This window comes from Brassica oleracea, chromosome C4 (genome assembly GCF_000695525.1).
Source record: "Brassica oleracea var. oleracea cultivar TO1000 chromosome C4, BOL, whole genome shotgun sequence".
Classification (NCBI taxonomy): Eukaryota; Viridiplantae; Streptophyta; class Magnoliopsida; order Brassicales; family Brassicaceae; genus Brassica; species Brassica oleracea.
Genome location: NC_027751.1, coordinates 932,078 through 957,177, shown reverse-complemented (window position 1 = coordinate 957,177; position 25,100 = coordinate 932,078). Strand labels below are relative to the sequence as shown.

The window sequence follows — 25,100 nt, the reverse complement described above, 5'->3', positions numbered from 1 at the left end:
TAACCGCGCGCACTTGACTTGGTGCAACTATGTCATTAACAATCAACCTGTCAAAATATGTTTAAGCTATTCCTGAAGAAATTTGTTGAGAAAATCGTTAAATTTTCTATGTCATCAACAATTACCCTCCGTTTCATCTCATCGCTTAAGGTTTTTCACATATATTAAATTTTTTATTTATTTATTATACCCTCAATTAACAAATTGTTTTATTTGAATTTATTAATTAATAAGTTAAAATAGGAAACAATGGAAAAACTATATAAAACATATGCATTAAAATATAAAACGACATTTATAATGAAACATATTTTAAAGTTTACAATAACACTTTAAATGAAATGAAGTTCTCTTATGATTTTGAAGGAAATATATTGTAAAAACAAAAAAACATAACAGTTAATATATCTTTTATCAAAAAAAAAAAACATAACAGTGAATACCATTTTTTGTCAAATTAGTTCTTAGAAGAAAAAAAAAAGAAATAGTCTATACAATAATGGAAACCGAATATATAAAAAATATTTACATCCCCTCGAAAAAAACACTTATCTTTATTTTGTAATATTAAACGTTATCATTGGAATCGATGTGATACGTAATGCATAATTTTCCATGCAGATAAGAATAATTTGAAGAAGAAAATAGTGTCTACGTGAGCGATCTCGAGTTATCTTTTAAGAATCGATTGTATTTACTATTCTATTTGGTGTTAGTATCATAGAACAGAGATGTCTTTTGTAATCGAACTAACTGAAACAGCCATTTTCGTTAATCTACGCAAAACAAGAACTCATACTAAAAATCATTATCGGTGTTGGCTTGTTGCAGCGTGAAAGCACGAAGAAACAAAAAAAAGAGCGAGTGATAGAAATTCAATGAAAACTTTGACCAGAAACTGATCAAATAACACGTGAAAATAAATACAAAAAAACTGAGCACGCTTACCAACGCCTGCCCTTTGACCATAACGTTCGATGGAATGGCAAAATCTCTCTGCCGCTACGTTCACGAGCCAACACGTTTGCCTGCCACGTTCCAGACACAAGCTATGAGAAAGTAACGTCTCCGTCATATCTTAACGGGAGCCGTAACGGGATCATGCATTAAAAACCAGCTTTTGGATTCACGCCCCTTATTATTATGGTGGTAACTGGTAACTAAAGAAGCTAGTATTGAGTTTGTGACAAAAAAAAAAAAAAAAAAAAAAAAAAGAAGCTAGTATTGAGTATTGAGTGAGTACTGAGTAGTAAAGAGATGAGATAATTAGATCTAAACTACTACATTTTTTTATTACTACTAACCTACAACATGGACAAGAACCGTGGTCTTTAATCAAACGTTCCAGATTCGCTCTTAGCAATAATTGATCTTACGTTTTGTTGTGTGATCAATTATTGTTATTGAGATTTTATACATCAGTAATTGATCACACAACAAAAACGTATGATCAAATGAAAAAGAAAAAAAAAGTTAATAACAATTGATCATACGTTTCTTCCAACAAAGGCAAAACTGCAGGACGTTTGCGACGGAATATAAAACACGACATGTAGTGTGCAAGGCAGAAGTTTCGTAACTGAAACTGAAAAGCCAAAGAGGAAAACCCGGAAAAGAAATATTAAATTAAATTAAATGTTTTTTAAATAACCAAACACCAACAGTGCTCCTGTAATGAATTTATAATGTTCTGTAATGAATACAGACATAATAATAACCGTCGTGTCTCGTTAAAGAAAATAGAGTTTTTATTTTCTTTTTACTTTCTTCTTACCCTTCTTTGATGACTCTTGTCTTCTTCTTCTTGTGTGTTTCTCTGATGAGTTAGTTGCTTTGAGAGTGTGTTTTAATTTAGTTTTTGGTTTTATTTACTTCCTTCGATGGAGAGTGTTGTAGATGATCAGCTGTACATGGAGCTATGGAAAGCTTGTGCAGGGCCACTTGTGGAAGTTCCTCGTTATGATGAAAGAGTTTTCTACTTCCCTCAAGGTCACATGGAACAAGTAAAGCTTATGCTCAAACTCTAAAGTCTCTTCTTTCTTTCTCTTATTTCTCCAATCTCACAATCTCAAGACTTCTTGTTTTGCAGTTGGTAGCTTCGACTAATCAAAGAGTCGTTGATAAAGACATACCAGTTTTTAATCTTCCTCCAAAGATACTGTGTCGAGTTCTTAATGTCATGTTAAAAGCTGAACATGAAACAGATGAGGTTTACGCTCAGATCACATTACAACCTGAAGAAGATGTAAGTTTCTTTGACTAATGTGTGAGATTAATCAAACACACACAATCTTGATTTCAAATTTGTTTTTTTTTTTGCAGCAAAGTGAACCCACAAGCCTTGATCCACCTGTAACTGAACCTGCCAAACAAACTGTTGACTCCTTTGTTAAGATTCTAACAGCTTCTGATACAAGTACTCATGGTGGCTTCTCTGTTCTTCGTAAACACGCCACTGAGTGTCTTCCTTCACTTGTAAATGCTTTTTATCCTTCATCTCGGGTCCTGAGATTTTAGGTGCTATAGACAATTTCGTAAAAAAAAATTCTATATAAATTGAGAAGTTTATATAATTTTTTAATATAAAAATTTGAGAACTTACATATGTAAATTTTTCTAAAATTTTAGGAGTCACATTTTAATTTTGTACTACCTTATATAATTTTTTAATATAAAAATTTGAGAACTTACATATGTAAATTTTTCTAAAATTTTAGAAGTCACATTTTAATTTTGTACTACCTTATTACTCAGGACCGGCCATGATCTCCGTCTCTAGACTCTTGGCTTTTCTTTTGCTTAAATCTTTTGATTTTCTTAGGATATGACACAAGCTACACCAACTCAAGAACTGGTAGCTAGAGATCTCCACGGATATGAGTGGAGGTTTAAGCATATATTCAGAGGTAATCAAACTCTCTCTTTCTCTCAGAGTTTCTTTAGCTTAACGAGTCTAATGTGTTTGTCATTACATAGGACAACCGAGGAGACATTTACTTACAACTGGTTGGAGTACATTTGTAACTTCTAAAAGACTTGTAGCTGGAGATGCATTTGTGTTCTTAAGGTAGTTTTAAAAACCTCAGAGTAATACTTTGTGAGCTTCATAGTAAATCTTTGTATATTATTATCTTGTTTCAAGGGGTCATCAAACTGGTGATCTACGAGTTGGCGTGAGACGTTTAGCTAAGCAACAAAGCACAATGCCTGCATCGGTTATCTCGAGTCAGAGTATGCATTTGGGAGTTCTTGCTACAGCTTCTCATGCTTTTAACACAACAACTATGTTTGTTGTCTTGTACAAGCCGAGGTAAATGTTTCAAGCTTTGGATTCCAGCTAGCAAAGGGATGGTAATAAAGCTTTGATATGTTCAGGATAAGCCAGTTCATAATAAGTGTGAACAAGTACATGGCTGCAATGAAGAAAGGATTTGGTATTGGTATGAGGTTTAGGATGAGGTTTGAAGGAGAAGAGTCTCCTGAGAGAATGTAACTTTCTCATTCCCTCTTTTTTGTTTGTTTCTTAGTCTTGTCTTCGGGGCCGGTCCTGAGCATAGACTAGTGAACCATTGGCCTATAACTTTTACTAAATTGTCTATATCCCCGAAATCTCAGGATCGGCCCTGCTTGTCTTGATTGTTGTTGTTATTTAAACGTTTTGCTGAGTTTCTTCTTCAGATTTACGGGTACTATTGTTGGGACTGGAGATCTATCTCCTCAATGGCCATCTTCAAAGTGGAGGTTCTTGCAGGTTCAGTGCATATGATTCATTCTCTAGAGATAATATAATATTAATGGTTCTTGAGAGTTTTAATATTTTTCTTGTTTACCTTTAGATCCAATGGGACGAGCCATCTACAGTTCAGAGACCAAACAAGGTCTCACCGTGGGAGATTGAGCCTTTCTTGCCATCCACGCTGACTACATCGCCTACTCAACCACACTCAAAGTCCAAGCGGTCAAGACCCATTGATTCATCAGTTTCAGGTACCTTGAAAGACAAGCTTTACGTCTCGGTTTATGAATCTTGACCAGATCTTAGGTTAAACTTTCGTCTCCTGCATTGCAGAAATCACTGGGAGTCCTGGGGCTTCTAACTTCTTGAGCAGGTTCCCTAAGAGCCACGAGCCAAGTCCATCACTCAAACTGTTGTTTCAAGATCCATCAAGTGAAAGAAACTCGAACAAAACCGAGGCTCCAGCCACAAGTTGCTGTAGGTTATTCGGATTCGATCTCAAGAGCAAGCCTGCTTCTGCTCCAAACCCTCCTGACAAGCAACTAATAAGCGTTGATTCAAATAACTCTGGTTCTACCAAATGTCAAGATCCTAACTCGTCGAAGGATCAGAAGCGGCAAACATCATCAACAAGAAGCCGAACCAAGGTAAATAACTTAAACCTTTAACTCTTTACTTGATATTCAAGAAAGAGACAAACGTTTGTGTGTGTTTTGTTCTTGAAAAGGTGCAAATGCAAGGAACAGCGGTGGGACGTGCGGTTGATTTAACATTGTTGAGATCATACGATGAACTAATCAGTGAGTTAGAGAAGATGTTTGAGATTGAAGGAGAGCTTAGGTCGAAAGACAAATGGGCTATTGTGTTTACTGATGATGAAGGAGACATGATGCTTGTAGGAGATGATCCATGGGAGTACGTAACTCTCTTGTCTCTCTCACTCTCTAAAGTGTTTATGATTGTTTCTTAAACATGAACTCTTGAAATTTGTAGTGAGTTCTGTAAGATGGCAAAGAAGTTGTTCATATATTCGAGTGATGAGGTCAAGAAAATGAGCTCAAAGTCATTGTTGGATGATGAATGTACGATGGTACAGCTTGAACCCGACCAAAGGACAGTTAAACTTTAATTACCACGAAGCTCTTGGGTTGGATTGTCTCATTGAGTCGCAAAGTTAGGTGGTTTGTTTTATAAGTTGAAGCCATTAGATGGTTTGTTATATTTAACATAAAAGACTATAATACATTTGTCGTAAACTTGTAATGACTAATGATGTGTTAGAAGAATAAAATATGATGTGTTAGAAGAATAAAATATGATGCGTTATTTAACATCATATTTTCTCTTTTCAAGAAAAAATAAAATGCTTTGAAATTGATCTGATTCTCATAAAAAGATGATATTTTGTATTTAAAATGTTGTTTAATCCGTATTTAATTGTTTTATTCATGTTGGATTGTATGATTAGTATTTGCTTACTATGTTTTATAGTTTGTCTTGTCTTTTTTTTTTTTATCAACCAGTTTCTCTTGTCTTTTAAACCCTTCTAGTTCTTATTTGTGGATGTTATGATCGTTCTTAGGCCTAATTAAAATGATTATCATGGTAGTAATGTAGGCCTATATAAGGAGCCCATAACACTGTTCTACTCAGTTTGACTAGCTAGCCTATTTATAAAAACGTGGTCATTCCAAAAACATGCAAATTTGATAAATTTTGGTATGATAAATCATTTTTCATTAAATAATAATAATTGTATTTAAGAAGACAAATGTAAATAACCTGCTCCCTTAATCTTGTGTTCCGTGTAACAAAAGACCCACCTCTCTTTTTATTTGTTTTTCATTATATTATCGACTTTAATATTATAAAACCGTCACCTAAGACCACATTCGTCGTACTTTAGTGATTTTGTTATAAAAGTTAATCATCGTTCTGGTCTTTAGACTTGGCAAAAGCACACTAAGCTTGAGAGAGATCATAATAAGCTTGCTGTCGGTGGGAACGTTCACTGATGCATGAAACAACATTTGGGTCCAGCTCCGGCTATCTTTTCATCGTTAATCACAGATTCACAATAAAGTCATTTGTCGGCAGATAATTTTGACGTCAGCTCCATAGTCATAAGTCATTCACTATATTATTTGTATACAATTAGTTTCAAACTCAAAAAAATTCTTTAATACAGTATCACAAGCACTATGTGATAAGTTGCATGAACAAGAGATGATTAAATGTTAATCACACATCATCATTGATTAAACGAAAATATATTGATCAAGACGGCAAAAAGATAGCTAGGATACCTCTATATAATTCAAAAAAAAAAAAAAAATGGCTGGAACATCAGTCCCATGCGCAAATTTTATCAATTGGGTTATAGTTATTATTACTATTCATTTTAATTTTATGTATATTTTTTCAAAGCATACTATATAGTGATGCAGACAGATGCAACATAACATTATATATTTTTAAAATAGTAAAAAAGCGAATAATAAACATTGGTGACGTGTTTCCATTTACAAGAGAGTATAGACTTTTATGAATGGTTGTCTATTTAAGTCAATAGTCAAAAATTCCACCGTCCGATCAGTTAATAATCAGAAATGATTTTGAGACACATTTATTGCATTTATCTTACTATATCTTCACTCTCCACTACCTAAAACTAAAAGAGACCAAGACCTTAAGCTGAAGACGAAGGAAGCAAGAAAGAAACAGAGTAAACAAAAAGAATGAGAGAAGAGAAGGACAAGCTGGCTCTTGTGTTGGCTGCAAAGTCAAGATCATTGCTGTACACTTCGTCACCTGCAACTCCAAGTGTGTTTGCTTCTCCTATTCACACTCTAGCTTCTGTTCCTTTTTGCTGGGAAGAGCAACCAGGCAAGCCCAAGAACCCTCTTCTTCCTCTTCCTTACCCAAAATGTCTTGATCTGCCTCCACGCTTGCTCCTTCCGGGTGAATTGCCATTGCCTGAGAGGAAGCATGGGCTCTTTGGGTTCATTAGGAAGAAAGGGAGAGGGGACGTTGTCGTCAGGGGTAGTTATGTCTTTCCGTCGGAGAAGGAGAGAGCAGGTGAGATCAATAATAACAACAACATGAAAATCATGAAGTTTAACAGCTCAGGGAGTTTCCATGGTGGTGGTGGCTCTCTAAAAGGATCTCACTTTTGGGTAAAGTAACAGTTCTTTCTTTGTGACTTTGTCTTCCCAAAAGTCATGTCTCTTACTTGTAGGGTCTGGTTGGGTAATTGCAGGGAGGTTTATGTAAGGGATTGAAGCAAGCAATGCCATGGAAGAAACAGAAGCTGAGAAGAGAGAGTCTTTGAGCAATATTGTCAACTGCTTTACAAGACAAACTCTGATCATCTTCTTATCTACGTATTGAGGATCAGAAGAGCTACTAAGAGTGTATGCAAGACTAGTAATTTCATCATATTGTAAAACTATCATCTTTGTGATGTGTGTGTGTATAAATGTATACTATATATATATATAATTTCAAGACTCATGAGCCATGGCAAACAAAAACTTTCAAGCTTTTCCATTACATCTGATAAAAAGATGAAAAGAGTGTACAAACACAAATGCCTGTATAAAAAGTTCCAGAACAAGAAAAAAAGATGGAGTCTTGGCTTATTTCATTTGCAAATAGAAAGAGTTAAAGACAAAAAGGAATAATGATGATCTGAATGTAGGAAAACAGATGAAATCATTGCTCGGATTAGGTCTGTTTCTTCCCTGTAACTCCAGCAATAACCTGCAAAAAAAAAAGAAGCAAAATTGGATCTGAGTACACACTTAAAGCATTGTGTTTGCCTATGCATATTTCAAGTACTGAGTTATTAAACAAGGGGTTAACTAAAAAGTCTCTATCCTTGTTTGTGAAATCAACAAAACGTGATCATGACATGACGAAAAGCATAGAATGTAACAGAGACACATACATGAACTAATAAGAGAGTGCAAACAATACACAGCAAAGTGAAGAGAAGCAAAACATTGAGATGATTGTTATGTTACAACACAGAGAGAAATTCAGAACAAGGATATACGCAAACACAAACTAGTACTATCTACGCAACTGGTGAAATCCAAATACTTAACCATATAACACAGACTGGTAAAAGAAACTGCACACAGATGAATGTGTTCTAAATACTTACATCGGTAAGTGGAGGCGCTTTAACTTGCTTAGATGCCTCGAGCGAGTCAAGAATAGGCCTCACCACAGCAGGCAAGAAGAGTCCTACAAGAAGCATTCACACTCAGTAATCAAACAAAGAGATGGTCTTTCTACAAACTAATACAAAATGAAAGAAGCCCTCATCATCTAACACATGTAAAGACCCAAACTTTAAATCCCACCCTCTTTGAAAAAAAAACCCTAGATATGGCAAATCTCAGATCCCTCAGAGGCATTTTCTATATCCTCAGACCAAAATTGAACACATTATTAGACAATTCGATTCAACGCGAAGCTAGACAATCCCCCGATTCTTAGATCTGGGGAGCAACGAATCGAATAGAGAGATTGGATTAGGGTTGCATTACCAACACCGCCGATTAAGCAGGAGGCGGCGACGACAGGCTCCTGCGCGACGAACATCCTGAGTTTCTCCATCACCGGCATCTTTTCTCGCACGCACTATCTGATCTCTCAGTCTCGTCGTCGTCGATTGTGTCTATGATTCTTCTTCGATTCGGGTGATAGTATAGTCTCATTTGATTCCGGACTATCCATTTAAAGGATCCTCTCAAGTCGGGTCGGGTAATGTTCGCAGTTCTATATGGGCTTTGCCACGTAGTAGTGGTAAACAACTTTTTTTGCTTTTCCTTTAATGTGACTCTCCAATCTAAAGAATGATTTATAGTCGAGATAGCTATTTATTTTGTTTTAAGTGATCCTAATATAGATGACAAAAAAAAAAGTGATCCTAATATTAACTTAATTATATTACATCAATAATATATATTAAAAATCCTACTTTTTATATACGTAACATCAAAAATATAATATATTTCCTCTGTTTCGATTTAATTATCGTTATAAAGAAAAAATTTCGTTTCAAAATAAGTGTCGTTTTAGAGTTTCAATGCAAAATTTATTAATAAGATTCTCCACTTTATTTTTCTATTGGTTGAAATATGGCCAGATGTATAAGTAATTGTGTTTTTATTTTGAAAATATACAAAATTATATGTTTTCTTAATCTGTATGTATAAACCTAAATTGACAACTAAAATGAAAGGGTCGGAGTAATCAGTTAAAAAATTATGTAGATATGTGAATCAACAAAAATCACCTGAAACAACAAGAAGAATCATTTGAAACATCGTATATATATTAGAACAGAGGAAGTAAATTTTATTCATCAGACTCACCACTAAAGTCTAGTGAACAAAAATTATGTACACATACATTTTTTACATTTAATGTAAATTACCTACAAAAAAGTCTTTCAAATTTCAATAAATCCACAAAACAAAAGCAAATGACATGACGAAAGATACATAAAACTATTTTTGTGTACATGAAAGAAAGATCATATAGCTAACAACTTAACATATGCATATGTTACATGAAAGACCATTTCATCTTAAGAAAGAAAAAAAAAAGATCAAACTAGAAACACAATATTAACAAAATTCTTACAACAGTTTACATACTCATTTATCAAAGCTGCTCATTTAGAAAAAGAGTGATTTTTTCAGACTAGAAAGAAAGCATCTGCATCCATCCAACAGTCCATCCCAGAAGCAAACCAGCACCAACCAGACTCATCCCCAATGCTAAACCAACAAACCCATTCGGTTTACTCCTTTTGCTTCTTCTCTTTCTCCCCGCTTTTCTCCCTTTGGTACTGCTCCAAGGGATCGAAACAGGTGGCGGCTCCTTGCTGTCCTCAATCTTCTTGCTCTTGATTTGGTGGTAAAGTGATTCAAGCTGAAGCAGTTGCAGCAGCTGCTTATACCCGAAAAGCTCTGAGGCTTGCTTGATAAAAAGCTTCACCAAATGCTCTTTCTCTGCACACGCTTCTTTAGCCATGTTTTCAGCTTCCCTAGCTCGCGTCTGAGAGCGTCTCAGCGCTTCTAGCAGCTTTGATTTGCTTAAGTCAGACTCGGTGGAAGCCTCCTCTGTTCTGTTCTTGAAGCTGTTTCCTCTCCTTGGCGCGTGGGTGGTTTGGTTGGGGATAGAGTGGTCCCGGAATGCATCAGAGTCGAAAGAACGTGGACTACCGTAGTAAGAGCGGTTCATCTTCTGTGGTGTTGGCAGGTCGCAGTTCTCGACAAAGTCTAGAGACCTTTGTGCAACCAAGGAAGCTAGTTCATCTTTGTCTGTAGTTCGCCACCAAGGTGCAGCTTTCTCGCTAGAGAGAGGATTCCATGGAGAGCTCGGATCGAAAGGTAGCTCATTCAATAACTTGTTCTCAGAGGAGGATTCATCTTTCCCAAAAGAAACATAACTTTCCTTTGTCTCCATCAACTCTATAAACTCTTGAAAGCTTTCAGACTTAAAAGACTTGGCCCCCAATTCAGGTTTCTTCTCAGAGATATCAACCTCAGCTTCCAATGGAGTGTTCACTTGTTCCTTGTGGTCTTGCTGAATGTGATGGTGATGTCCCCACAAACTGGTGTTGTGTGGTAACATATGAGGGAAGTTCGGGTTTGGATGACGAGGCATGAAACCTGCACAAGATGATGATTGGTTGTGTGGATCAACAACGGGACGAGAAGATCCAGAATCTTCAACCTGTTTAGATGAAACAGTTGATGAAGAAGATTGGCAAGAGGTTGTTAACTTGGGAGCTCTTTTAGCGTCTTCTTGGACAAAGTAACGGTTAACTGTTCTTTGCCACACAGCTCTTGCTTCTCCTGCTGCCATCATTTCACCATACTCTCTGAAGATACAAAAGCAGAACCAATCAATTGAAAGATCATATCTTGATTCCACTTATAGAAGAAAATGAATCTTTTTTTTAAAAAAAAGTTGGAATCTTTTTTGTCTGAAAATGGACAAATAAAGACAGATCTCATCACCCAATAACAGAGAATCTGATGTTTTGCTTTAACGGAAACTGAAGATTGAGTTCCTAATTTTGTCTGAAGCAAACTTAATTATTAAACTTAAGACACGAAATTAGCGGCGGATTCTAACAAAACATCAAAACCCGATCATTACCTATATTGTCGGCATCATAATCATCACCTAGAAACTGATAAATATCTCAGAGAAACAATAATAATTTGCATATTTAAAAAAACTAACCAGAGGAAAGAGTAAGCAATCGGGAGCGGAAAAGGAAAAGAATCAATCGAAACTGAGAAGTCACTCTCGTGAAAGAGAGGAAACAAAGAAAAAAAAAACGAAGAAGAAGATAGAATTGTCAGATATTTTTTTGTTTGCTTCTGATTAAGCTTTTGAATCTCTTGCAGTTATCGTTTTCTTCCTGGGTTATTCAGCACGCAAACTTCCACTAAAACGACACCGTTACGTTTTTAGTAAGAACCCATAGTTATGTTTCTGTGTCGGAACCACGGATTTTGCCCCATAGATTTTACACGAGAGCCGTTCGATTAGATATTTATTACACGTGTCGTAATACAGGAAGATAGAGTGGGGCTTCGTTTTCTCTAATAAATCTTCTTTTTTTTTACGGATAAGACCTTTTATCCTACATTATCATTTGGAGGGAACTCTGGATAATTGTGTCCTGATTAATAATAGTAAAAAAACAAAATAACTTGTAGATGAGTTAAACTATCTCGAATGAATTTAACACCTAGCGCGGTATAAATTAACGTATTTTTTTCTAACATGACGCTAAGTGTATCCCAAAACATTAATTATAAAACATCTAACATTTTCTAAAGCATTGAATAACTTTTTACTTTTAGTAAAACCTGTCTAAAGCATTGATTTCGTTTAACATGATAATTTGGTTTACAATGGATTTGAAAATTAGGTACACAGAATGTAAATATTGTGGGCGTCGTTCTAGTAAATAGAACGTTAGGTGAAGCAAAGTTCCTTCAAGTCATTATAGTTAATTGTCTATGTCCAGTATGCTCCATTTGATAGTTACACTATACATTTTTTAATTTATTATGTGATCCAATAGAAGTTAAACAAATAAGATTTTTCTAATAAGATGCTTAATGTCAGCATTAATATATTCGGTCATAATTAGCACCATATAAGAAATACAACCAACTTCTTTTGAATATTTATTTAATGAAATGGACCCTTGTGTTATCTTAACATCATTATGAAATAATACGTGCTAATATAATCAAACATTGATGATTCAAATCATTTCATCTGCTTAATATATAACCACAAGATAACATAATCCACTACGTAATACAATGACCGCCAGGGGTTTCATAATCTTATTAAACTCTGTTGGCCAAGTACTTATTTAGTTATTTACAAAATATGAGCTGATAAATATTTTTATTCAGGCTTATTTGGTTTTATTATACTGTATCAAAATGTTTTTAAAAATACATCTCTACAATACTGAATCCGCACTCAACATCAATCAAAAAGTATTATTGGTTGAACCTGGATTTTTATATGCTTGCTGAACAAAAACAAAGCTTCAAACTCGAATTGTACACTTTGCAATATTAACCACACAAAAAAAAAAAAAAAGAAAAGAATACTCAGCTGTAAAATAACAGTTAAACGGATCCTAAAAATTGACAGCCTAAATCTTTTATTCAACTTTAAAATCTCCAATCTGATTGGAACCAGTCCGATTAATCCGGTCAAAAATCCGATGCAACCAAGTCAATGCAAACCAGGTCAAAGATAAATAGATGATGATGATATGGATTTTGAAGTCAAGTCAAATAAAAATTTAAAAATCTGGATTAAGGTCAATTCAACATTTCTTGGCAATTCTTCGTAATATTCTTATATGTGCGTGTATGCGAACACACAAAATATACCATAGATGGGAAAAATAATACATTACCAAAAACAAATTAACGAATCTGAAATATACCTTTTGAGAAGAAATCACGTATTCAATAGAAACATTCAAGGCTAAGCTCGTTTTCTCGGCAGTAGTAGTTAGGAATCTCTGAGGCTGACGAACTTCACAGTGCCATCACCACCACAACTGATGAATCCATTCGGACAAACTTGTATGTCTGTCACCCCAGCCTGCACCACATTTTTTTAACACAAGAAACTCAAACTTGAACCATGTGATACAAATATTGAATTCAATAGGGACTACAAGAACTGCTCTGAACAATCTTATTTGATAAGCAATAAACGAAAAGCCAAACCAAAAGGTTTCAGTTTTACTTACTCGGATGATACCACCGTAGCCTCTAGAGTTTGGTTGAAGAAAAGTGTGTCTCTCGTGTAGTTTAGGCCAGTGATGAATCAACTTTGCTGCTTTTGCATCCCAAAGTTTCACATCTCCGTCTTTGCTTCCTGTCAAGAACAGACTTGTCCGTGGTATCATCGATATCTTGGTCACACTCCCTGGATTTTGCATGTATCAATCAATGTCAGTCGAATTTCTGAGAAATAGAAAAGGAAGGGTATAGATTTTTTTCACCTAAGTGAGCCTTTGGTATATACCAAAGCATCCCATTCTTGTTCTGATCTCCATCAGTCGAAGATCTTCCGTCAGCGTTCCTCTGCTTCTTCATCTTACCCGTTGCGATATACCGGAAATCGTGCAATCCAACATCTCCGTTTTTGCCACCAGTTACAATCATTGGAGATATCGAGCCACTACCAATGTCATTATCAAACACCGAGATTGAGCGTGCACCACCTTCGAGAAAGTAAAAGTTAATAAGAGTTAGCGCTATGTGAAAAAGATAGTAGTGGTGATTAGTCTGCAGTTTTCAAATGGAAGAGACCTTCATGACAACTGATAGACGCCTGGGATGTTGAAGGGGGAGCTAGAGTATCCCATACAACTACGTTGGCACCACTTGAGCTATATCCTGAAGCTGCAACTATAGATCCACTCGAACTAATATATTTTACATCTCTGCAACCATAACAATAGAAAAATGGTGACTTTCATGATTGATTGCAATAACTCCAATTCGGAGTGTTATTGACATACTAGGGAACGAGAAGTTCAAGACTCAAGGATCATGAAACGTACGATGCAAAGCCATTGAAGCAAATAGATGACTCAACAGGATAGACATTGCTTCTTCCACCAACTTCTGATTGCCAAGTGCATACCGTCCCATCCAGTGCAGCGCTAGCAAATCTGTGTCCGCATGGACCGAACTGCACTGCTGATATTGACGCCAAAGCATATGGAGGAGGAACATTTGCAGCAGGCAGGACACCGTAAGTTGCAGTAGCTCTGTCTTTTCCAAACTGCAAGATTTAATGTTTGCATTATAAGATCCACAAGATCCATTTTATCATCGTTAACATTCAGTAGATCTGATTAAAAAACGAAATTAAACATATGAAGCAAATGTTTGGGTTCATACCTCCCACAAGTAAATGTGAGTGTTGCTTGAGCCAACCAAGAAGAGAGGCATTGTTGGGTGACTAGAGAATGCGCTTGCAATAACAGTTTCAACTGTTGGGGGAGGATCAATAAACTGCTCAAAATCTTCTTGAGTTTGCCAACCTAGACCAGAGACTCCTAACCCAGTGTAAGCCGGAACCCTGTGAGATTTCCCCGGCTTGGAAAGTGAAAAGTCACCAACAGTAGCCCCACCTAACCCAAGGTGTGCTCCTTTTTTGTCCCCAAGACCAACACCGAGTGAGACACATGTTGGAACAGGAGTTGACTCCGAGTTAGCCCAACCATTACGTGGCCAATCAGCATCTGACCAAATATAGTTTGACTGATCATAGCAGGGACCACCATCTTCTTGGTTAAAGAAAATTATACCCTGCATGTAACAGAATCCACAGTTAGGGATGTGTTTGTGTCTGATGCCATATTTATGCAACCCGTAAAAAAACACTGCAACAACAAACATAAACTCGGTGTTGCTACGGCAACATGCAATATCATCAGAAACCTTTATCTCGACATACACATGCAGGATAAAGATGATTAGAGGTTTTCCAGGATTTAGACTCAATTTATGCATGGCTAATGTTTTTACGCATAGTCTATAGAAAGTTACCACAACTTACAAAATTCACAAGAAAGTAAAGACAGAACAAGTGCTAAGTCAGACTGCAACAATAACTGACCTTGCGGTTGCTAGCCAGTGCAGCTTGCCGATGGTTGATGGCATTGATACAAATGGCCTGTTAGAAAGATAAGAATACTCGATCACACAAGATAACAAATGTTAATCAGTAACAAGTTCGTTTATGTAAGAATAACAATTACCTGTATAAGCTCCCCGGTCCTCTTATGGATTTCTTTGGGGTCCTGGAAAGCAGAATTTTCACTGGCAGTTGCAGCTTTCTGCGAAGAATTAGAAGCGTGGTTTGCAAGTGAAGCCACTTCATTACTACTCAGACCATCTTGATTGCATGGCGCATTGAGCTCATTCTTCCCCTTTACTTCTCTGTACATATTGCTCCAATCTTCCAATGGTTTAAGTTTTGACCATTCAGATATGTCAAAATTTTCTAGCAAGAAAGCTTCGAGTACTAAATGAGGATCAACGCAAAGCTTCCAAAACCTCACAGAAACTGCAAGGTCGCTGTTGTCTTCATTCTCTGTACTTGAATCTGGGATAGCTCGATTAATAAAATTTGCCTGAGATTCCCGACATCCGTGCAACCATAACAAGGTAGGAACCTGAATTCTCTTCTCTAATTTCTGTTTCAAGGACAATACAAGTTGTTTTACATGGTAGGAAGACAGTTGAGCTATGGTGCTAACCAGTGTTTTTCCCAGAACGGACATGATCTTCTCAGTTATACATACAATGTCACCACTAGAATCGAACGATGTCTGAGCATCAAATTTCTCTGAGGATTCACTATTCGAGATACCATCATCTAGATCAATCGAAGTCGATACCATCTTATGTTTCACAAAGTCTGAAACATGCCTCCAGAAACATGCTTGTGTTACAAGACGCCTTTCATCTTCTGGAATTGAGTTCACTGGGTATCCAACTTCGTTGTTCTCAACAATAGAATTAAGTCCTGCATCTGACGCATCTGGAACACTAACAGAAACTTCTTGGTGGTACACTCTCTTCAGGCTTTCCAGGTCGACCTCGTGAGGCATATGTCCATGAAAATATGATATCGTCAAAGGCTGCACCATTCGAAAGAGACAATCTACATCCCCCAGGATCCAAGCCATTGCGAGTCTTGAGCAATATTCGACTAAATCAAGAACAACGGCGAGTCTTGTTTTCAGGTCTTCCAAAGAGGAGTTCAAGCACAGCCTTATAGTGGTTTCAAAACTAGAGAAGGATTGCAGAATGCCCTGAAAGTAAAATCGTAAAGCATTAGACAACTTTGGCTCAGGTCCAGATGACACCTTGTTTTCCTCTAAGCATGGCACTGAGTGAAAGCAAGTGACACTGCATGCAGCAATGATACGTGACAATATAAACGAGTTCTCTTCGGTCGCTTTTAGAATCAAGTTACACAAAGCTGAATATTGGAGGAGATCTTCATTTGTCTGGGACTTATCTAGTGAGCGTCCTGAGGAACTATTTTCCTGAAATACATTGTATCCCATGGATAGTAGTAACCCACTGTTGTATGCTGACATAATCATCTGCCGATAGAAAACAAAGTAGCAGATTACGCATGGCAGTCAAAAATACATGAGTTGTCAAATTAGATTAAGTGAGAAAAGGAATATGATGTGCAAGTATTATTAGTGGAAACTGCGTACCGTATTACGTAGGAAAGATGAAGATAAAAAAAACCTCTGGTAAAATAGCTCCAAAGATGTTTGTAGATTATGTTGAAATCCAGAGAGTTTCTCACACAAAACAATTTCAGAATTCCTTAATAGTGCAGTTGCTTCCCTTAATAGCTTTGAGAGGGAATGTGCGGCTAGACTCAGTTTAAAACGAGTGTCCACAGTAGATGAAACACCGCTTGATACCCAATTAGACGAATTAGAATCAGAAAGCTCAAGAAGACCACGTGGAGTACCCAAATGTCCATTAATTTGACCGCTAGCCTGATGCGTACCACCATGACCGCTGGCAGATGCTGAAAGACATTCTAACGCCTCGAGCTAGCAACTCTCAAAAAGAAGACACAATTAGATTTGACAGGACGGACGACCAAACACAATCTCAGAAACTATAAAAGAAGATGAAATAGAGCCTAATCACGATTTGTTCGTTTGGTATTTTGGTAGAAAAATGCAAATTTTGGAAGAAATACCCAAGTCCTTTGTCATTTGTAAGCAAGCAAATTCTAGTTTCTGTTGCAACTTACCGGAAGCCCACATCTGCTGAAGGCGGTAGCAGTCATCAAGGTTGCCCATCTACTAAGGTTTGAAGCATTTCTTTCCCCTACTGCATTCTTCAGACTATTTTTTGTAGTCAACATGAGACAGTATAATCCAATACTAGGATCCACAAAAGAGATGTGATTTGAAGTAACAGTAGAGCTCCCATTAGCAGGCTTCTCTAGACTTCCAGCCATAGCAAGAATTGACTGATGATACTCTCCTAATTCCCACTGTATAAAACAGGGACAGCTTCATAGTCATAATTTGAAAGGTGAATTCACAAGATAACAATATTTGCAAACAATTATAATTACCTTAAGTATGCTTGCCAGCCAAAAGTCTCCTCTCCGAACAGCAGATGGGAGTATGTATTTATTTATAAGATTACTTTCCAGTGCCCCACCCTGCCCATCAACAAGCCGGCAAATTACGAGCGCAAGCTGCTCATCTTGAAGATTTTTCACACAGACATTTATCGCTGATGAAGCTTCACCTCCAAGGAGAAAGAAACCTATAGCCAGCTCCAGTTGGTGTTTACCCATTAGCACATACGCATTTTTCAAGGCTGCTGCCTTATTTTTCTCTTCCTGTAAAACGATGCATCAAATTAGGAGATATGTCACTTGATGTGATATATTAGATGCCAGAAGTCGTTCAGAAAAAAGAATATGGCTTGCAGCAAATACCTGAAAATTGCGTGAAAGAAAACCCACCAAGGGTTTATCTTTCTCATCCTTGCTTATTTTAAAAAGACCAGCCAAAACTTGAATTCTATTTAAAGCTATATAGAGAAGCGCACAATCTTTAGGTTTCTTGTTCTTCAGGTATTGCTGTCGGGCCAGCTTCTCCATCTACAGAAAAGAAATAGCATCAAAATAAGAGATGCACATCTATTTCTTTTACCCTAAGTCTCTCTTTGTTGGTAAAAAAATAAATTATTAAAGAAAGAAAGCAAGCATAAATAGGAGTTTTGATACATGGGTTCTTGCATAGCTAGTTTGGACCCAAGCATCGAATTTTAAAACTTACTCGTGGGCGCAACTGTGCTACATCTGAACACCAAAATCCAAAACCCAGTGATCGCATTTGTTGCCATGATGATTCAATGGGTAAAAGAGAACCAGACAGATTTTCTTGAGACTCTGAGTGAAAAGCCCATCCTATCATACTAGAGTCAATATCCAACTCTTCTACAGATGCTGGTTTGCCAGAACTTCGAGCTAAGTACAGCTGCATAAACCTAAGTGTGATCCAAAATCTACACAGCAGACAGAACACAAAAATCCATGAATACAAATCAGCATAAAGTGTTATTAATGAAGCAAAGCAAAAAAAAAACTGCCCCCAGTATTAAAAGAACATCTGATCAATTTGTGGCAACTGATGTAACTTATAAGGCCCACAAACCAGCTAGAGTTTTTTTTTCTGAATAAGGTATAAATCTGGCGGTGCGAGTTACATAAATGTGATGTTAACTAACATACATGATGGAACATATTTCTTTCGCAACCCCATGTTACTTAAGTGGTCCGTAGTCAACTAGAATTCAGAAAATTACAGAATTAGCGTACCTTCTCCCAGCTTCATCAAGACTTGCATAGACAGAAGTCGAATGTGGATTACCAATTTCACGAAGAAGATCAACAATTGCAAAGTATTGTATCTTTTCTGTCCTGGAAATATTTCCTTCATCTGATAACTTCTCCAGCTGCTCGCAGAAGCCAGTAAATTCCAAGTCTGTTGCAGGAGAACTTTGACTACCATTGGGACTATAAGAATCCATACTGAAATTTGACTGCAACCCTGCCTGAAACTGAGAATTCTGTAGCATTGAACCAGATGTCCCACCCCAATGGAAATCCTTAAGATTTGGGCCATTGGAGACGGACCCTTCATAATATTTTGACAAAAGGATATCCTGACAAAGATCTGACTTTACACCGTGATCCTTCACGGAGGTATCACCTGAAGTAATATTCTCAGCAAGATGCCTTAATGCTGCGCTTGCTCGTTTCCAGTTGCCTGAACACATTAGAGGTAACAATCTTTAGCTTAGGTGAAATTAACCGCATGACACATGTAATGCTCCTGCACGAAGGAAAGATAAGAAGGGAAAGCTAAATAAAAGCTAAACAGCTTAGTTTCAGAACTGACTGAAGTATGGAAAAAAACACTTGCAGCATATCACCTGAACGTATAGCTACAAGGAGGGCATGAGGATGATAGAGTGGCAAGGCGCCTCCTAACTTTTCCACAATATGCAACATGCTTGTCGTGTCCTTAAGAGTATCTGAATCATATGCGGTCGCAGTTAAAGGCATACTATTAGATAACAATTCAGAGTCTCTGCCTTCTGTAGTATTCACTAGTTTCGGAAGATTGGCTGCAAAAATTTCTGGATTGTTATCAGTCTTTTGCTTCTTGTCAGTAACGGCCAGCCATTGACCATGTAGGCTAACATAATCATTATGAGCCAGTGCAGTCATGGCTTTGGATCCCCACCATAAATCATGAATAGCAGAAAATGTACGAGTAACAGCGAAGCATTGCCAAATTTGTGCCTCTGAAGAATAATCAGAGACAGCGAAACTGGTACTTCTGCAGGGTTGCCGAGCAATACCATATACCCGCATCTCATTCTGTGTGCAAACTCCAAGAATTAGCTGATCATTTCCCACAGTTGACCATCTTACAGCAACAACCTCTGCATCAACATGTAACTTATCCTCTAGTATGAGAACCCCTGAATCGAGAAGGTGTACAATCTCCCATACGCTAATTGTTCGAACAGCTTTTGAATGATTCTCTGTACAGAGGGCTGCGATCTTGTGTCCCGACTCAGTTAGAGATATAGCACTGACAGGACTTTTGCCAATGGTAAGCATGCCAACAAGCTCCCACATAATGGAAGGTGTTGAACTTTCCTGAAGACTACTTCTCCACAGTTTTAAAGAGCCATTAGCATGACCAGTTGCCATAGTATAAGCTTGACTTTCAATGTTCATGTCCTTCTCTAGGGCCCTGCCGCTCGGATTGACCACAGCAAAACTAGTTACTTCATCATAACGATGAGATTCAGGTAATTCTGAAGAGCATGATCTCACAGCAATGCAATTTTTCTTACCAGCAAAAGTATCTTCGAACAACCACTTGCCCGATTCCATGCTATCAAATTCATGAAAATGACAGTCGCAGGTGCTTCCTGCTGCATCAAAATGATGCAGGGTTACTCTCCATGACAGCGCATCAAACCGTTTATCTTTCATCCATACACTTAGAAGCAAAAATCTGTTACTTTTGAATGTCTTCCTACAAGAATCTAACAGGGGTCTTGCAAATATGCTGGACGGACCATTCTCCAAAGGCTGGCTAACTGCAAATGGTATGGTACTTATGTAATGGGTAAGAAAACCACCATAACCGCTCCCGCCTTTCCTCACACTATAGCAATCAATGCCTTGTACATGTCCCGCAAGTAGAAAGCTCTCACCATTCAATGATGAAGGTGCCCAGCATATACTCGTGTACTTCAATCTTAACTCTTGATTTTGAAGCCGTCCACAATGTTTCCAGGAAGAAACTGATATAGGATGGTCAATAGCACGGTTCAAATAATCACAAGAGGACCAGATTATTATCAAACCATTATAATCCAGAGACGCAGTGTATCCCGCCTCGCTTATGATAGGAGTAAAGGCAACCTGAAGAATTTTCCCACCATGACCATCAAGATCTAATACTTTTTCCGTGATGCACTGCAATACACTGGATTTCTCTGGAGGTGAATCTTCTGAGGCATGTGATTTTACCGTGTGCAAGGAAGACCAATATATCGTATTGCGCGAAGATAAATAAATGGAAGAGCAGATATCTAGCGTGCCATAAAGGTTGTTTCTCAATACAGAAACTTTCTTAAGGGGTAATCGATCAGAAAAACCTGTAGCATCAGTTATAGAGAGTGGTTCCAGACCAGTTTCATTTGTTTCTTGTCTCGCCCACAATGTAATCCTCGGAAACCTCATAGGAGAGATGTCATCAAGACAATGGACAGCCCACAAAGAAGCAGACTTCCCAGGGCCTTGCCCTACCAACCACTCACAGTTGCCAACATTCTCATGATCATACTTCTCAGTGGAAAACAACTGATTAGTACCTTCGATGGTTTTCAATATACCCCCTGAGCGAGTTCCCCAATAAACAAATAAATCTCTTCCCAAACAACCATCCAAGACCTGATTTATCTCTACCACAGCTGCCACGCAAAACGACTTTTTATGCCCATGCACATCTTTCATTCCCTTTTTAGTCTTTCCACCATCTACCTCACACCATAACCTTACAGCCCCATCCAAACAACACGTCATCAGAACATTCCTCACTGATTTCCCCGCGCGTTCTACAGACTGCTCTGCAGCCACCGGTCTCCACTGAATCATGGATATCCTCTGAGGATGAGGCAATTCAACTTTACGATATATCTCCCCGTCAGCGTAAAAGGCCAAGACACCTTTACCTGCCTCATCACACTCCGATGGAAACTTGCTCCAAGAAGCTGCCGAGGCAAAAGGACCCTCGAATGACCAGGTGGAGGAAACCAGATCTTGAAGGTAATCCCCTGGGAACTTCCAAGCTATTTCCCAGGATTGGTTCCTTCTCTTCCACAAAACAATATCAGTTCCACCAACTATTATCCCGTCCCCGGATCCTGTCCACTCAATCGCTTCAACTTTTGTTTCTTGCAGTAATACATCACTCTGACTCCAACAAAAAGAACCTGAATATGAATAAAAGACATACAAATTTAAAATATCCAAACTAAATTGGGAGCAAGAAGACACACATTCTAATCATTTCTTTTGATCAAATAGTATCAGTTATATAAAACGGCATCAGAGTTCAACATCCTGCACTGACTATTTAACTACACACTTGAAATGTTCAATAGCTCTACGAAAATAGGCTACGGTTTAACCACTTACCTCACATTCTAATCATTTCCTTTGATAAATAGTATCAGTTCTATACTATAACCATTCTCTAGTAGTCCAACGGCATCACAGTTCAACATCCATCACTGACTATTCAACCACACACTTGAAATGTTCAATAGCTCTACGAACGATTTAACCACTAAAGCTCAAAGAATCTACGAAGGCTTCTTCAAATCGAGGCTTACCGTTCAGATCGCTAAGATCACGCGCGAAGAGGCAAACATAGCTCCCAGACCCAACCGCGAGCTCGCCTACAGACGGCGTTACAGGAGACCACGAAACGGCGGTAACGGGAGACGAAACGTCGCCGGAAACCTCGAGAATCTGACGGAAAAGCGGTCCGTTCGCGGAGTCTTCGCCGCGGAGAGGGGAAGGGAGGTGGGAGACGACGAGGAGAGAGGAAGCTCCGTAAGCGAGCCATGAGTAGCCGGCGAAGTCGGGGAGCCAGTCGATTGAAGAGTTGGATCGAGACGGAGCCGGCGGGACGATCTCCGATCGTAGTAGCCGGAGAGGTAACTGATCGATCGGATCTGTGAGTGAGATCGGGTCCTGACTCGTCTCCGGCATCTTTCACGCCGTTTAACGGAAAACAAACAACTCTGTGACGAAAATGTGTTTTCCGTTTGAGTTAGACGTGATTATCACTAACCGGGAACATTAAACCCTCTTCCATAGCCAGAAGGTTACGATGGTGCTGTATTTTAACTCCATTTGGGCCTGCTTATTAATGGTTTTTTAAGTGTACGTAATACCCTTTTTTTTTTAAACACATGCGTATTGTCAAGATAGACTGGTATATGAATCTTGATTATACTACAAAAAAAAATGTATGTTATCACGTTTTGCTTGGTAAAATTACAACACGAACGAGCGGATGGCATCGGCAGAATATGTTAAACTCAGCAAATATATGTCAGAATTTAAAGCAATCATCATGTCTTTCAATCGGAAAAATAGGAATCCCAAAAAATTCGATTTTACAAGTAAGATGAGTTTCTTTTGACAAGTTAAGGCGTGCACGTACATTTGATGATGACTCATACCAATAAAGAAGTTAAGTCCATCCAAAACACCGACCAGGAGACGATCTTTCCTTTTTTTAACACACTCTAAAGTAATCAAACACCCCAAACAACATCACTGAGTAATGTCCATAAACCCAATACGACCCTACTAATATACTCTCTAATCATGCTAAATCATGCACCTCACCTAATCATAAAACTCGTGTGTATACTCATACAGTAACTCAAACGAGATCATTACAAGCTTACACCAGATTGATGATCATCAGGTCGGTAGAACCGGGTTGAAGAAGAAGAACATGGTAACAACTAAGGTAGTGAATCCTGCATGGTAATGTATAAAGCTTTAACTGAAAGTGGCAATGCTCTTAATCATCTAACCTTTTTTCTATCGAAAATCATCTAACTTAAAGCAATTAAATATCATTCATTCAAAGAGAAGGAGACTATGGTACATACGAGAAAGATTCAGATTCAGTTTTTGGTTTTTCCTATATATCAATCATATACAATAACGATCAATAGAAAATTAAGTGGAGATAAATGTGAAAACAAAACAAACATATTACCTATAACGATCAATGAAAATTGACAGGATAATGTTCGATGAATTTTCACACTATACAACTACACTTAATTTCCATAATCAATCATACAATACAAAACTTTCTCCAAAAATATTCTATGAGTTTTTCACATTATATAATATTAGGTGGACCGGGTCTGCACACGGCATAGTAACTATCATGAGTGTATATGTATACTATAACTCTTTTTTCTCTCTCTACCATCTATACAATACAAAACTGTCTCCAAAAAAGATTGAAATTTAAAGAGAATAAATAGAAAATTAAGTGGAGATAAATGTGAAAACAAAACAAACATATTTATTACCTATAATGATCAGTGAAAATTGATAGGATAATGTTCGATGAATTTTCACATTACACAACTACACTTAATTTCCATAATCAATGATATAATACAAAACTTTTTCTAAAAATATTCCGAGTTTTTCACATTATATAATATTAGGTGGACCGGGTCCGCACACGGCATAGTAAATATCATGAGTGTATAAGTATACTATAACTCTCTTTTTCTCTCTCTACCATCTATACAATATAAAATTGTCTCCAAAAAAATTGAAATTTAAAGAGAATAAATAGAAAATTAAGTGGAGATAAATGTGAAAACAAAACAAACATATTACCTATAATGACATACTACCTATAATGATCAGTGAAAATTGACAGGATAATGTTTGATGAATTTTCACATTAACAACTACACTTAATTTCCATAATCAATGATATAATACAAAACTTTCTCCAAAAATATTCTGAGTTTCTCACATTATATAACATTAGGTGGACCGGCTGTCCGCACACGGCATAGTAACTCTCTTTTTCTCTCTACCATACTCCTTTTCCGCATAGCTCTCTCTCTCTCTCTCCTCTCCCTCTCTATTCTTTCTCCGCTCTCTCTCCCCGTCAGCTCTCTCTCTCTCTCTCCCCTATCTCTCTCTCTCTCCCCGATCTCTCTCTCTCTGCTCTCCCTGCCCGCCCGCTCTCCCCACATAGTTTCATCATATGTTAGTCCACCAATTTAGGGGTTTGTCAATTTTATAATGGTTAGTCCACCAATTTAGAAAATATTATGAAGTTTTACTAAATTAATTGACAAAAAAATAAAATGATGCCCATGTACCATGAAAGAGAGTTTAATATACATTAATACAAATGTAGAATGTGTTTATAATTTTTAAAACAACACTAAAGATCATAGGCCGAAAACTCAATATTTTCGTAGGGGTTAACACATAGATTTAGAGAAAATTCAAAATATGACTATACTATTTTAATGCATAGTTCCATCATGCACTAACATATGACAAAGGTTAAAGATGTTTGAAACCTTTGTTGTCTCCGTTTCTCTAGAGAATA

At 37.4% G+C, this 25,100-nt stretch overlaps 5 protein-coding genes across 6 annotated transcripts; 2 read left to right on the top strand and 3 right to left on the bottom strand.

The window, feature by feature from the left end:
• The first annotated feature begins 1,715 nt into the window (after positions 1-1,715).
• On the top strand, positions 1,716-5,048 carry LOC106339304 (auxin response factor 11). The gene is made up of 12 exons (XM_013778094.1): positions 1,716-2,003; positions 2,090-2,245; positions 2,323-2,475; positions 2,822-2,906; positions 2,977-3,067; positions 3,143-3,310; positions 3,376-3,489; positions 3,679-3,751; positions 3,837-3,987; positions 4,070-4,383; positions 4,464-4,651; positions 4,730-5,048. Exons 1-12 carry the CDS (start codon positions 1,881-1,883, stop codon positions 4,863-4,865), a joined length of 1,752 nt encoding a protein of 583 aa, XP_013633548.1. The 5' UTR covers positions 1,716-1,880; the 3' UTR covers positions 4,866-5,048.
• A 1,278-nt stretch (positions 5,049-6,326) lies between these two features.
• LOC106339307 lies at positions 6,327-7,412 on the top strand. The gene is made up of 2 exons (XM_013778099.1): positions 6,327-6,912; positions 6,996-7,412. The coding sequence occupies exons 1-2, from the start codon at positions 6,475-6,477 to the stop codon at positions 7,065-7,067; spliced, it is 510 nt and encodes a 169-aa protein (XP_013633553.1). The 5' UTR covers positions 6,327-6,474; the 3' UTR covers positions 7,068-7,412.
• On the bottom strand, positions 7,252-8,481 carry LOC106339310. The gene is made up of 3 exons (XM_013778101.1): positions 8,293-8,481; positions 7,905-7,987; positions 7,252-7,498 (listed from the first exon to the last, which is right to left on the bottom strand). Exons 1-3 carry the CDS (start codon positions 8,369-8,371, stop codon positions 7,463-7,465), a joined length of 198 nt encoding a protein of 65 aa, XP_013633555.1. The 5' UTR covers positions 8,372-8,481; the 3' UTR covers positions 7,252-7,462.
• Positions 8,482-9,344: 863 nt separating this feature from the next.
• Positions 9,345-11,281, bottom strand: LOC106339305. 2 transcript variants are annotated; one of them, XM_013778095.1, is made up of 2 exons: positions 11,009-11,281; positions 9,345-10,640 (listed from the first exon to the last, which is right to left on the bottom strand). In XM_013778095.1, exon 2 carries the CDS (start codon positions 10,625-10,627, stop codon positions 9,455-9,457), a length of 1,173 nt encoding a protein of 390 aa, XP_013633549.1. In that variant the 5' UTR covers positions 10,628-10,640; positions 11,009-11,281; the 3' UTR covers positions 9,345-9,454. The 2 variants fall into 2 exon arrangements, with proteins under 2 accessions (XP_013633549.1, XP_013633550.1); XM_013778096.1 differs by having other exon boundaries at positions 10,922-11,013.
• Positions 11,282-12,598: 1,317 nt separating this feature from the next.
• LOC106339303 lies at positions 12,599-22,774 on the bottom strand. Its single transcript, XM_013778093.1, has 16 exons — positions 22,315-22,774; positions 19,327-21,912; positions 18,710-19,160; positions 18,168-18,396; positions 17,825-17,989; positions 17,453-17,725; positions 17,123-17,368; positions 16,566-16,916; positions 15,090-16,445; positions 14,948-15,004; positions 14,227-14,637; positions 13,884-14,107; positions 13,630-13,763; positions 13,320-13,541; positions 13,065-13,243; positions 12,599-12,913 (listed from the first exon to the last, which is right to left on the bottom strand). Exons 1-16 carry the CDS (start codon positions 22,694-22,696, stop codon positions 12,821-12,823), a joined length of 7,359 nt encoding a protein of 2,452 aa, XP_013633547.1. The 5' UTR covers positions 22,697-22,774; the 3' UTR covers positions 12,599-12,820.
• Between the last annotated feature and the right edge of the window lie 2,326 nt (positions 22,775-25,100).